Source organism: Clarias gariepinus, chromosome 12 (assembly GCF_024256425.1).
Source record: "Clarias gariepinus isolate MV-2021 ecotype Netherlands chromosome 12, CGAR_prim_01v2, whole genome shotgun sequence".
NCBI classification, from domain to species: Eukaryota; Metazoa; Chordata; class Actinopteri; order Siluriformes; family Clariidae; genus Clarias; species Clarias gariepinus.
The window spans coordinates 31,935,001-31,949,458 of NC_071111.1; the positions used below are offsets into that span (position 1 = coordinate 31,935,001).

General features: G+C 44.4%; 2 protein-coding genes across 15 annotated transcripts in view; both read right to left on the reverse strand.

Annotated features, from left to right (window-relative positions):
* Positions 1-2,863, reverse strand: part of aebp2 (AE binding protein 2) — a 23,829-nt gene extending 20,966 nt beyond the window's left edge. The window contains exon 1 of the mRNA XM_053508961.1: positions 2,266-2,863. Within this exon, the coding sequence (XP_053364936.1) occupies positions 2,266-2,717 (452 nt within the window). The 5' untranslated portion in view covers positions 2,718-2,863. The remainder of the gene's footprint in view (positions 1-2,265) is intronic.
* A 3,956-nt stretch (positions 2,864-6,819) lies between these two features.
* The window catches only part of plekha5 (pleckstrin homology domain containing, family A member 5), a 120,625-nt gene continuing 112,986 nt past the window's right edge, over positions 6,820-14,458 (reverse strand). For 11 of the 14 annotated variants that reach the window (XM_053508219.1, XM_053508216.1, XM_053508223.1 and 8 more), the window contains 12 exons: positions 14,121-14,270; positions 13,700-13,801; positions 13,456-13,564; positions 13,173-13,204; positions 12,408-12,528; positions 12,205-12,317; positions 11,045-11,239; positions 10,571-10,657; positions 10,378-10,472; positions 9,854-9,990; positions 9,449-9,562; positions 6,820-7,896 (listed from right to left, as the gene is read on the reverse strand). In XM_053508219.1, the coding sequence (XP_053364194.1) occupies positions 9,465-9,562; positions 9,854-9,990; positions 10,378-10,472; positions 10,571-10,657; positions 11,045-11,239; positions 12,205-12,317; positions 12,408-12,528; positions 13,173-13,204; positions 13,456-13,564; positions 13,700-13,801; positions 14,121-14,270 (1,239 nt within the window). In that variant the 3' untranslated portion in view covers positions 6,820-7,896; positions 9,449-9,464. Of the gene's footprint in view, positions 7,897-9,448; positions 9,563-9,853; positions 9,991-10,377; positions 10,473-10,570; positions 10,658-11,044; positions 11,240-12,204; positions 12,318-12,407; positions 12,529-12,824; positions 12,996-13,172; positions 13,205-13,455; positions 13,565-13,699; positions 13,802-14,120; positions 14,271-14,458 lie in introns of all 14 variants that reach the window. The other 3 variants (XM_053508227.1, XM_053508215.1, XM_053508217.1) reach the window with 3 other exon arrangements.

The window sequence follows — 14,458 nt, forward strand, 5'->3', positions numbered from 1 at the left end:
TGTTGTTATAAAGTGTGTGTGTGTGTGTGTTGTTATGAAGGGTGTGTGTGTGTGTATGTTGTTATAAAGTGTGTGTGTGTGTGTTGTTATGAAGGGTGTGTGTGTGTTGTTATGAAGGGTGTGTGTGTGTTGTTATGAAGTGTGTGTGTGTGTGTTGTTATGAAGTGTGTGTGTATGTTGTTATGAAGTGTGTGTTGTTATGAAGTGTGTGTGTGTGTGTGTGTGTGTTGTTATGAAGTGTGTGTGTGTTGTTATGAAGTGTGTGTGTGTTGTTATGAAGTGTGTGTGTGTTGTTATGAAGTGTGTGTGTGTTGTTATGAAGTGTGTGTGTGTTGTTATGAAGTGTGTGTGTGTTGTTATGAAGTGTGTGTTGTTATGAAGTGTGTGTTGTTATGAAGTGTGTGTTGTTATGAAGTGTGTGTTGTTATGAAGTGTGTGTTGTTATGACGTGTGTGTGTGTTGTTATGACGTGTGTGTGTGTTGTTATGAAGTGTGTGTTGTTATGAAGTGTGTGTTGTTATGACGTGTGTGTGTGTTGTTATGACGTGTGTGTTGTTATGACGTGTGTGTTGTTATGAAGTGTGTGTTGTTATGAAGTGTGTGTTGTTATGAAGTGTGTGTTGTTATGAAGTGTGTGTTGTTATGAAGTGTGTGTTGTTATGAAGTGTGTGTTGTTATGAAGTGTGTGTTGTTATGAAGTCAGTGTGTGTGTGTTGTTATGAAGTCAGTGTGTGTGTGTTGTTATGAAGTCAGTGTGTGTGTGTTGTTATGAAGTCAGTGTGTGTGTGTTGTTATGAAGTCAGTGTGTGTGTGTTGTTATGAAGTCAGTGTGTGTGTGTTGTTATGAAGTCAGTGTGTGTGTGTTGTTATGAAGTCTGTGTGTGTGTGTGTGTGTGTGTTGTTATGAAGTCTGTGTGTGTGTTGTTATGAAGTGTGTGTGTGTGTGTGTGATGAAGTGTATGGGGTGTGTGTATGGTGTTGTTATGAAGGGTGTGTGTGTGTGTGTGTGTGTTATGAAGTGTATGGGGTGTGTGTGTGTGTGTGTGTGTGTATGGGTTGTGTGTGTGTGTGGTGTTATGAAGTGTATGCTGTGTGTGTGTGTGTGTGGTGTTATGAAGTGTATGCTGTGTGTGTGTGTGTGTGTGTGTGTGTGTGTGTGTGTGTGTGGTGTTATGAAGTGTATGCTGTGTGTGTGTGTGTGTGTTATGAAGTGTATGGTGTGTGTGTGTGTGTTATGAAGTGTATGGTGTGTGTGTGTGTTATGAAGTGTATGGTGTGTGTGTGTGTGTGTGTGTGTGTGTGTGTGTGTGGTGTTATGAAGTGTATGGGGTGTGTATGCTGTGTGTGTGTGTGTTTGGTGTTATGAAGTGTATGGTGTGTGTGTGTGTGTGTGTGTGTGTGTGTGTGTGTGTGGTGTTATGAAGTGTATGGGGTGTGTGTGGGTGTGTGTGGTGTTATGAAGTGTATGGTGTGTGTGTGTGTGTGTGTGTGTGTGGTGTTATGAAGTGTATGGTGTGTGTGTGTGTGTGTGTGTGTGGTGTTATGAAGTGTATGGTGTGTGTGTGGGTGTGTGTGTCTGTGTGGTGTTATGAAGTGTATGGGGTGTGTGTGTGTGTGTGTGTGTGTGTGTGTGTGTGTGTGTGTGTGTGTGGTGTTATGAAGTGTATGGTGTGTGTGTGGGTGTGTGTGTCTGTGTGGTGTTATGAAGTGTATGGGGTGTGTGTGTGTGTGTGTGTGTGGTGTTATGAAGTGTATGGTGTGTGTGTGGGTGTGTGTGTCTGTGTGTGTGTGTGTGGTGTTATGAAGTGTATGGGGTGTGTGTGTGTGTGTGGTGTTATGAAGTGTATGGGGGGTGTGTGTGTGTGTGTGGTGTTATGAAGTGTATGGTGTGTGTGTGGGTGTGTGTGTCTGTGTGGTGTTATGAAGTGTATGGGGTGTGTGTGTGTGTGTGTGTTATGAAGTGTATGGGGTGTGTGTGTGTGTGTGGTGTTATGAAGTGTATGGTGTGTGTGTGTGTGTGTGTGTGTGTGTGTGTGTGTGTGTGTGTGGTGTTATGATGTGTATGGGGTGTGTATGCTGTGTGTGTGTGTGTTTGGTGTTATGAAGTGTATGGTGTGTGTGTGTGTGTGTGTGTGTGTGTGTGTCTGTGTGGTGTTATGAAGTGTATGGTGTGTGTGTGGGTGTGTGTGTCTGTGTGGTGTTATGAAGTGTATGGGGTGTGTATGCTGTGTGTGTGTGTGTGTGTATGTGTGTGTGAGGACCGACCTGTCCTCGGAGTCGATGCGGCTGAGCGGTTCCCCGTCCGATGATGATGATATCTCCAGACTGGCCCTGCGCTTGATGTCGGTGCCGGGTTTGTCGTCGCCCTTCCTCGCGGCGCAGTGGAGCGGTGAGGAGACGCTGCTCTCCTCCTCCTCCCTTTGTTCTGGCCTGAGCTCCCCCGGCCCGGCCGCCGCGCTCCCCGCGCTGTCTCTCTGCGCCGCTGCGCCCGGCTCCGTGTCCATCTCCTTGTCGTCCTCCTCCTCCTCCGGCCGGTCCCCGCTCTGCCCCGCTCCGTCTCCGGACGGGGTTTCCTCGGCAGTGATGCGCGTCTCCTCGCCGCTCTCGTCCATCTTAACCGGTTCCTGCTCCGCAGCGCGCAGGCCCTCGGGGCTCGCCGTGCCGCCCTGCTCCTCTCCGGGGCTCAGGGAGTCCAGCTCGGAGCTCTCGGAGGCCATCAGGAACCACAAAGAGACCGCGTCGTGTGTAAACTCAGCGCGGTAAAGTTTCTCGCGTTAAAGCCGAGAGAGGGAGAGACAGAGAAAGGAAATCGCTTCTCTTCCAGGCGAGCGGACGTCGGGGGCGGGGCCACAGTTGTGACGTGAGCATCTGTGCCTCCACGTGGTGGTAGCGCTGCCGTTTCGCACACAGCGGAGTCGGGAGTTTTTTCGACTTCCCACTAAGAAAGAGCCATCTGAGCGATTCTCTAAGTCGGAATTCCTGCATTCGGAAAAAAAAATATATTTTCCGAGTTGCGATTTAGTGACGTCAAGAAAACATGGCGGCGAACATCTTTTTTAACCTTTATTTACAGATGTTAATTCTGTTAATTATATAATTATGTTTAATATAATCATCCATACGTACATTTTGAGAAATGAATTCTGACCACACACACACACACACACACACACACACATATATATATATATATATATACACACACAAACACACACACACACACACAAATGTATAGACAGTTCAACAGTTGTTATACATGACCTCTTTTAAAACTCAAATTGAATCATGGCAGGCCCCTCTGTGTATGTTGTACAGTTCTTTAATAGCAATCCATCTATCTAAGAACCTCCAACTAGGGACCATGGAGGCCATGTCACAACTGTATTTATTCCCACGTTTACAGCCGTGGTAAGATCTCCGGTCAACATTGACACACTACGGGAAATTTGGAAACGCCAATTAGCCTAATCTGCATGTCTTTGGACTGTGGGAGCAAACCCACCAAGCACAGGGGGAACATGCAACATCCATGCACAAAGACCTCAGGTGGGAATCGAACCACTATGCCTCAGTGCAGCTATATATAGAATAAAGGCTGTACTTCACTTTAAAAAAAACATGTGTTAGGACTTACAGATGGGATGGACAGTGGTTTGAGCCCCAGCTCTGCCGCTGCTGTTGGGCCCTTGAGGAAGGCCCCTGTCTGGTCCAGGGGTTCTGTATACTGGCTGACCTTGTGCTCTGACCCCTGCCTATTAACAAGAAGCTGGGATATGTAAAGAATAATGAATTTTGTAGTAATAAATATATACGATGAATAAAGGCTTAACTTATAATGTAAAGCTCTTTTATCTATAATGGGAGAGTTGGTGTGTAAAGTGATACGGGCAGGACTCTGGTGGCCAATCCATATGATGTCTCATCTCACTGATCCAGTCTTTCACAATTTGAGCCAGATGAATCCTGACGTGGTCATCTTGGAATATGGCTGTGTCATCAGAGAAGGTAAAATCCATCGATAGAGGAACCTAGGCTGACCCTAACCCTGGTCATTGGCCATCAGGTGTATGAGGTTTGTTTTTCTTTACAACAGTAACACGTTCCATATTAAGTGCTTTATGTGGTAGTGGCGCTCATGCTGAATGTTATGACCCAAAATAACACAAGTTAGAGTTCGTATCGCAAAATATAGATTGATACTTTGAGTGCTAATCAAGTTTCTGTAAGATTTCTTTTTCTAATTAACCTGCCCTGTTTATATAATTTCATCACAATTAGCATTGAATCGTCAGATCCCCTACAGATTAAAAACACCTTTTTAACTTCATGCACTGTTTATATAGAGTGACTAACCCCTGTTTAGAATCAGGATTAGAGATTTAATAAGTGAATATGTCTGTTTGTGAGGTAAATATCTGCTCATACTGGTGTTTATTTTTCATGCTCGTGATCCGCCATGTTGAAATGACGTCACTCGCTGCGTTCGGGGTTGATGATGCAGTTCCGAGTAGGAATTCCGACTTGAAGGCGCGTTTTCTTTTTGTTTTAAAGGGCCGAAGATGGGAATTACGAGTTACAGCGTTTAGTCGAATGCAGCACTTTATGACTGCGTGTCGCTTTCACGTTAACATGTAGGCCTGAACTCGACCAAATGGTAAGAGTGAGGTTATTACAGTCCTACAGAACGCTGTATTCCACTAAGAACCACTTTGTGTGTATATTAGTGCAGTGTTCATGCATTCAGTGAGGAGGAAACAAAGCAGGCCCTTCCATTAGGAAGCACAGCTAATTATAAGTAATAAACACTTAGGAATAAAGAATAGAAGATTCACATCACTGACGATTCACGTGGCTGATGTGGAGAAGCGTCACAGTTTGATCAACCCTACTCATACAGCCCAATAAATATTGAACCTGTTATTCCAGTATTATAAAACATCTACACTATATGATCAAAAGTATTGGGTCAAACCTGCAGTGACACTGTATCCAAACACACACACTTCAGTATGGAGTCGGTCCTCCTTATGCAGCTCCAACAGCGTCCACTGTCCTTGGAAGGCCGTCCATAAGACGTTGGAGTGTTTCTGTGGGAATTTGAGGTCATGTTTATGAGGTCATGCACTGATGTTGGACGAGAAGGTCTGGCTCACAATCTCCGTTCCAGTTCATCCCAAAGTTGATCAACAGAGCATTGTCCAAGATGTCTTGGTATGCTGAAGCATTAGGATCGCCCTTCACTTATATATTTCACAGCGTGTCCATGGGGATTTATGTTTATTTGGCTATAACAGGATGAATATTGTAATGACGCAGCTTAGAAAAACATTCCATACAATTGTGCACTTCACACTTTGTAGGAACAGTTTAAGGCACAGGAGGTGAAGGTCAGGTGTTTAAATAAGATTTTTTTTGACAGATGGGATGAAATCTGATATCCTCTGTAATGATTATCTGTTGTCGTGTTAGAGATTTATGCTCAAAGATGGTTCACTGGATAACTGCCACTGTTCACTATGGAACAAGGGGAGAACTTAATTAGAAGGCTCCTGGGAATATCATCTCAATGACAGCAGTGTTTACATACAATTATTTTAAAACAAGGTGACCGTTTCACTTAGACATATTGATGTGTGTGCAAGCAGGGATCCAGGAGATTGTCACCCACAGTCAGATTATTGTTCTTCTCAAACCCGGAGTTGTGCTCAGATTTAAATCATTTGACCTCCTTGAATGTGAAGAGTTTTGGTGTATTCTTCTTTTCTGTTGTCAGCTTCCTGGAGCCCTCTAATAGTCGACTGTATTAATCATGATGTTGAGCTTTAAAAGGCTGATTAGATCTCCCCCCTAATGTGACCTCATATAAGAGCGCTTCCCACTGCTCTTTGCTCAGCCTGTTCTCTGGGAGCGTGGCTTAACACTGAAATGTTACGGATCAAGGAGGAAACAAAAAGGAGGAGTTGGGAGTCCGGAGAAAAAAAGCATTATCTGAAAGGAGTATTCAGATGGAGTATATGGGACCTTTAAATGATGCAGGTGCTCATCTTCCTAAACTAAACACATGGTGTATACAATAAAATTTTGAGAATTTATAAGTAATCATTTAAAGCAGGTAGAGGTTTTTATCTTGAGAACTGTAAAATGCTTTTAAAGATTAACCAGTCCAGCAGGGGGAGCAATAAACAGGCAGAATTGGGACTAGACCAGCAGATGGCACTAAAGATGCACGTTTGTGGTAGTGCAGGATCTGCTGTATCATGGTTATTTACCTAAGGGAAGAGAGAATCCTGTGTAAAATCTATCATCACTACATTTAGTATTCTGTTCTCCCCTTGATTCATCAATATATAAAACTAATAAGTGACTGCAGCCAATCCAGGGGTCTCGGGGCACTAGGTGCCAGTGCCAATGCCAATCCATCACAGGGCAAAAGCACAACCTTACTCACACACTACAGGCAATTTGGAAACACCAGTTAGTCTAATGTGCATATCTTTGGACTTTGGGAGGAAACCGAAGCACCCAGAGGAGAACATGCAAACTCCACACATACACGAGGCGGGAATCAAACCCTCGACCCTGGAGGTGGGAGGGCACAGTGCTACTAACCACAGCGCCACCGTGCCACCTGCTTGCAAATTATTTATTAAAATCTTTGAAGCTCAGAGCATCATTACAGTGAAGTAGCTGGATCGGCCTGATGACGTGCAGTGAATTCACACCTGGCACTGATTTCTTACTCGTTATATCAACACAGATGAGTTTTAATGTCAGATACAGAACTGGTTGAATCATTTAAAGAAGAGAATCCCAGACATCTTTTATAACAACATTTATTTCACATGATATAAAACAGATGAGATTTGCATATTGACTCCTTAGATAAGCTTTTATAACTTTTTGATCGTATGGTGTACCTTATATACAATATGATCTTTACATCTTCTAGAATAAAGTTAACACCAAAACCCTTGTTATTGCTTTTTACCTTTACATGTGCTATACGTCTCTAGATCTGAACCCCGACATGGACAGAACCACACTAAACCAAAATGTTTTAATACTCTCTTTAATACTTTAAAGTTAAATATATCTCAGCCATAGAAATATAAAACGCATGTTCATGAATGTTCTGTTGGGAAACAGTGCTGCACAGACTATCTAAACTTTCTTTACAAAGCTAAAATAATAGTTTTTTTTTTTAAATCTGCACTAATATAGCAGTGCTGTAATGAAATCGTCTCTCACACACACGCGCGCACACGTGTTCTGTACAGATAATTGGCTATCCACATGTTACTAGTTTAAAAAAATCAGTGAGGTGTTATACAGTGCAAAAGATATGAATGCTCAAACTGGAGTGTTTCAACAGCGAGAGAGAGGCAGACCTTTTAAATAAAGAAATAAGCAGATTCTGTGCATAAACTCCTGGAGATCTGAAGTACCGTGACGTGTGCATGTGGGCGTGTGCGTGTGTGTGTGTGTGTGTGAGTCCTTTAGCTCTAACCCATTTCCTACTCACTGAAGACACCGTGGCTGCTCTGAATAAAAATAATGATAATAATGAGCCTGTATATCAGTAGACCTTAATCACGGCACAGCTCTGCGCATATCCTCTCTCTCTCACACGCACACACACGCGCGCACACGCACACCCTACTCGGACACAGAATAAAACTCATCCACTCAGTAAAACATGAAAATAAGAACTATATTATAAATAATGGCATTAATAACTCTAGGGTAAACTGTCTAATTCTATCTGTGGCAGTTGGTAGGTGGAGCTGCGACCGGAGCCGGTGCGGCCTGGCGCTGCTCTACAAGGCTGCTGGTTTCCTTCGCCTTTAGGAACTCCTTCATGTGTCAGTGTTTAGGGATGTAGATGGCAATGCTGGCCTGGGGGGGGGATGACAGGGGCGAGGGGATGAGACGGGTGAGGGAGAGGGAGAGAGAGAGCAGTTAGCAAGTTAGCAATGACCTCAGCTGTATACATTACATTAGCCATAGCATGCTGTGACCACACTGAGCCTTTGATCAACACGAGAGACTTTAACCTTAATGCTGGTGCTTTTTAGAGTCAAACTAAACAGAGTAAACTGACTTCTGAAAGTCTTGATTAGACTGAATCTTGCAGGAGAAAAGCTTAAAACGAACTTTATAACCATCTCTGATAAAAAATAAAAAAAAAACAGAACTGCAGCTTTCGATGATATCCTAATACTTCAGTTAATCTACAGGATGTTTATTTAATGAGGGAAAAGTCAAGAGAGGCGAGTTTACTTATTATTTTTTTTCTTACTGGGTCGAGGAATGTTATCAAGGACGGCAGCGTGAAGAAAAGGGAGCCGCTTTCAGTTCGTTTTTTAAAGCAGCCGATGTCGAGAGGAATCATAGATTAAGGTTAAGTGAGGTTTATGTCTATTTATTATTTAATATTTCACTTCATTTACATGTCTTTTATAAATATTTTGATTGTTTTTATATGCAATAATATGATTATAGTGTTGTAAATTGGTAATGTTGGAAATATTTCTGGGTGGCGGGAGCAGATTATCTGAATTTACATTATTTATAATGGGAAAATGCGTTTCACTATACGAAATCTCACCGTAAGAACTCGCCTCCGGAGCGGATTAAACTCGTACGCTGAGGGTCCACTGTAAAACATTCCCTGCTTTTTGTCAGTTTTTTCATCTTAATACTAAACGAGTCCATTCGATTTTTTCCCCCATGATGTGACGTCATATAAGAAAACACACTTTGGGTGAGCTCTACGACCTGTGTTGATATATAAAGATATAAAATATGGAACCTCTAAATGCTACTAGAGCTTTTCTTGCTAAGTAAAACATATCAGATGATACAAACAGTTCTAATAAAAACCTCATCACAGGATCCCGTCAGCTGGGGACGCGGTGCATCTTAGCGCCACATGCTGTATTATTTTGGAAGGTTTGTCATTTGGTTGATGAAGCCTGACTCTTTATATGGAGAGGCTGATGAAATAAAACTACTGCTTCTATTATCATAATGTATTTATACTGTTTTCTTAATGGTGGGTTTGGCATGCAAAAGCACTCCGTATTTGCTCAGTGTGTGTGTGTGTTATCATCATGTCATGGGATCCTGCGAGCCGACGAGCCTTTGTGCACAAGTTAGAAGTTAAACGCTGCCACTCGCCATCTACCGTCTACATGCAAATCTGCATACACACGCATGACTTCATTCATATTGATTAGTAAATCTTTTAATCATTTAACACTGTATTCACTCATCAGAATGATTTATTAATTGTTATATTATTGTACAACTCCTATATCATGTGTTTATCCTTATAACCATATAATTATAATTAAACATATGGAATAGACTTATTTCTGTCTCCTAGAGTCACAGTAAAGTACGGACAGCTGTAAAGATGAACTGTAACAGGACAGTGACCCCTTACTGTACGTTTTTCTTCACTACACACACATGAAGTGGGAACCATCGGGGAGGTGAGGAGGGGAGGAAGGAAGAGGAGAGGAGCTCGGAGACTGAGGCGAACTGGAGAGGCTGTTCACTGCAAACCATTCGACAAAAACAAGACCATAAACAGGCAACCAGAGAACACAGTGTTAATCATACACAGAAACAACATGCAGCAGTGCATCAGACACAACAACACACTGCCAGTCAGAGAGACGTACAGGTACTGTACACGCGCACACACACACACGCACGCACAGGGCTTTAGTAACTCAGGAATCAAACACTATCGGCGATGTGAGACAGAACGTCCCCGAGTGTTTCATTCCTCGTACACGACAGCCAGGAGTCAGCTTTACCTCGGGAGCACAGCGCCCCCTCTCACCTGACGCAGTGGTGCTGTGTTTGGACGACGTCACCGTGTACGAGTCTCTGATCATCTGGTCTTGACTTTGTCCAGAGAGAGTTTCATCATCGTCGTTCTCCTCCGTGCCGACTCGCACCATCACGGCAGTCTGCAGACTAGCACAGGACAGAGAGGAGTGTGTGCATTGGTAAAACTGCAGAACACACACGCACCCACACAAATGCGCGCACACACACTAGTGATGGGTAACCATTTTAGTCACTCTTTGAATCTCTTTCATCAAAATAAATGAATCTTTTTTTTGAGTCATTTAGTTCATTTCGTTCTTTCGATCTGAAATAAAATAAAATGTTGCATTTTCGTACAAAAAGAACCAATCATTCATAACGACCCATCACTAACACACACAAATGCACACATGCGTACACACACGCACGAATGCGCGCACACACAAACACAAACGCGCGCGGGCACACACACGCACACACAAACGCGCACACACACACACACACACACACACACACACACACACAAACACCTACGTGTCCTCAGTGCATGGAGGCTTGCGGTGCTCTGGCCTTCTGCTGGCTTCAGAGAACTTTTCACCGAAATCAGACCCTGACATCAGGTTCACCTGCTGGGGGAAGAGGAACAAGAGAAAAGCACAAAGCACTCTGGGTAATGTTTAGACACAAAAAGCCTTCTCTTGCTCTACACCAGGTCTTGTTCAGTTACCTCCAGTGCTTTAGAGTTTTCTTTGAACGTAGAAGCTCTGAACGGGCTCGGGTCTAAAGCTGACATTTCCCTTCTTTTTGAGCTCATCTAACACAACCACACACACAACCACACACACACACACACACACACAAAGAGAGAGAGATATGAATATTGGTCTAATGGAAAAAAAATCTTGAACATACACTAAAGTCCTAATCCATGCGGTTGCTTTTACAGCTGAGCGTCTGCGCGTACGTCCCTGTGAGCTCATTAAACACAGACAGTATTTCATTATAATACTTCCCTAAAGACCAGCATGAGACTTGGGCGGGTTATTCAGAGTGTTCCACCCAGTCCTGAGCAGAACACCACCACCGCAGGGGTATTTAACACTAGCACAGGTTAAAGCGGGAGGGTCCCGAGTCTGACACACACACACACAGGACAGATGAGGATGATGATGTACGGTATTGGGGGGGGGCAGGGTGATACCTGCAGGGTGTAGTAATATGGTGTGTCTTTGGTGAAGGAAAGACTGCGGGAAAGGGAACCATCTTCCCTCCGTCTCTCTCGGAGCGCCCCCTGTTGGTGCCTCCGGATCCGCTCCATTTGCTCCTCCACACTCATGCGCTGACGGACTCCCTCCACACTACCGCTCATGTGCTCCACTGCACTGTTGGGATGATTCTGAGGAAGAGACGCACAAACACAAACCAGAATAAGTGTTGCATTTCTGCAAGTGTAGAGGAGCTTAAGTTAGATCTGCCGTCAGTCACCCCTTTTTAGGGCTCGGAGTCTCATGAACTCCATCAAATTTGCTCCTCTGACCCGGCCGTTTGTTTCAACTGGGATACAGACATGACAGGAGAGCCTCTGATGGCCAGCTCTATTTGGACGCCTGCCTCATCCGTGTCCCCAGGCAGCAGGACAACAGGGACACCCAGGACACGACCGCCACCAAGCAGAATGCTAGTTATATATAGTTATATAACTGGGGCTGATGTCATTAGGGAGTCTGTGGAATGATGACTGTATGATGCTGGTACATATGAACACCACGCGTCACGCCATTTACACCCTAACTGAACTGAAATTTTACATGAAATGTGCTCTGGCATACGAAGGATTTTTGGCCTGCAACCGTATAAGTTAGAATTTGTTAGCTTCAGGAAAATGTTATTATCAAGGACTATAGCAAGAAGAAAAGGAAGGCCGCTTTTAGTTCGTTTTTTAAAGCATCCGGTGCCAAGATAAATTAAGGTTAGGTGAGGTTTAATGTCTATTTATTTCATATTTTATTTTATTTCTCTTTTATATGCAGAGATATGAATGTAAATTGGTAATATTTTTGATGGCTGGAACGGATTATCTGTAATTACATTATTTCTTATAGGACAATGCATTTCACAATAAGAACTCTCACCTTAAGAACTCCAGGGCGGATTAAACTCGTATGCCAAGGTTCCGCTGTTACTTACTGCTTATACTACGTCATACAGTCACACTACAGTCCGGATTAGCGGAGGTCGGAGGATATACGGTATTAACTAATGCTGTAGACGCATTGTATAGTGTTTGGTGTGGACTGTTGTGTGTCCTGATAGCCCCAGGAAAGCCACAGCAGGACGTCAGCTTAGTAAAAAAGGACCTACTGGTTTTGGTTCAGGTTTCTTGGTCTTCCTCAAAGTCACATAGGAGGCGATGGTGGAGGATACGGGCATAGGCGACTTTGTCCTCGGGCTCACGACTCCCACGGGATAGGATGCTGAAAAAGAGGAATTGTTGAAAATAAGGTTTGAAGAATAAAAGTAGTTTATTTCTCTAATTTGGTGCAGTATAAAACACCCCAGCGCACCTTTAGTACCAGAGGGCTCTTTCTCAGCAGCCTGCTCAGATTTCTCCTCTCCATTGCTCTCATCGACTTCAGCCACTGTGGTCAGCTCCGGCTCGCTCTTGTACAGCCTGTAGTCGGGACCCTGTGGACGATTAGTCATTCAAGTCATCCAGTTACGCACACGTCAGTGTGGGGTTAGAGGGCGTAATGACGTGAGGACACACGAGGGGGCGAAATGTGAACGTCATCAAACTAAAATATGAAACAAATCCTCATTTTAACGTTCAAATGAGACAGTGATTTTCACCCCAGGACAGAATTATTAAGGACATTGGGGGGCTGAAACACACTGAATGGACATTTGAGAGGAGACTGACAGTGGAGGAGTGTGGGGATGATAAGGGGATGGGATGAGATGACTGATCAGCAGCCTCTTACGCTGTGACTGCCATTGCGCTGGGCAGCTTTGCGTTCTTCGGGCGGGTGAGGTCCTGTGCGCGGCGGGTGGAGCGGAGGGTGGCTGGGGCCGGGCAGGTGGGGCATACACAGACGCCCTCTGCCCTCATAGAGGTGGGGAAGCGGAGGACGTGGGGGCACGGAGTCTGACTCCTACAGAGCGAAAATATTGCCAAGACAGAGGTAAAGGTTTGGTGGTGTTGAGGTGAGTTATATTTTTATATTGGACCCCGGTTGTAGCGATGAGATTTGAGAGTGTGTGTGTGTGTGTGTGTGTGTGTGTGTGTGTGTAAAGGGAAACCAGAGCTGTCCTGAGCAATATATACATACCTCCTTTTTTAGAAGACCGGATTGGGGAAAGGCTGTTGGAACACAAACCAAGCACACATGTGAGACTGGAACACACAACATTACATTAAAAAAAAGAAATTTGTGTTGGAGACAGAGAGAGGGAGAGAGACAAACACAGACAGACAGAGACAGAGAGAAAGAGAGAGACACACACAGACAGAGAGAGAGAGGGAGAGAGACACACAGACAGACTGAGACAAAGAGAGGGAGAGACACAGACAGAGAGACACACACAGACTGAGAGAGAGAGTGGACGTCTCACTTGGCTCAGAGCTTCTCTTTGGCTTGTTTTTGTTCAGTGCGTCCATCACATCCTGAATCCTCCACAGCTCCTTTTGAATCTGTACATGCTGCTGACTAGGGGGTTCTGTCTGTACTCACACACACACACACACACACACACACACACACACACACACACACACACTCCTTACCAGCTTGTCCTATACACATATACAGATTCGACAGTGTCTATAAGTCGTATGAGGATTGTCGCGCACGGCTACCTGTGGACTCCCGAGGGCCTCCAGCTGATCGAGGAGGTTCCTCTTGGCCAGAGTCACGTCGGTCTCCAGCTTGTCGTACTCCTTCCAGCTTCTGTCCAGCTCCTAGAAAACAAGCACAACCATCACACACGACCGTCATGATGCGTGCAGGGGGTTTATGAGCCTCTGGGTGAAGAACTGCAGCTTACAGATACACAACAGTATGAGAAGTGACTCTGGTGTTTGTAACTACAGGCACAGACCACATGCTAGTGGACAAGCTAGCGAATTAAAATGCAGCTAAATTCATCGTTATCTAATCAAATTTGCAGAGGTACACCTGTTTCTCTTCTCATTACATTGTATGAGTCTTCAAACGTCCCCTGGTGTGTGTGTGTGTGTGTGTGTGTGTGTGTGTGTGTGTGTGTGAGGGAGGACTCACAGAGCTGACTCGGGACAGTTCCCTGCAGGAGCTCAGGAGGCCGCTCTGCAGCACGTCCCTCTGCTGGATGAGGCTCTGCACCGCCGCTGGGTTATCAGCGCTCATCTCCAGCTCCTGGCTCGCGGATAAAAGGGCCGTTTCCAGTGTGTGCTGCAGACACATGAGACACACACCAGCTTTAAGGAAAATATACCAGCATATTATTTATTTATTTCATTTTATTTATTTATTTGATCAGGGACAATGCACAAACAACATTAGTCTAAAATAAGAAGAGATGTCATGTGCCAGGTTATAGCAAAAATGCTAATTTCCACCCGCAGTCCCTGGACAGGTTG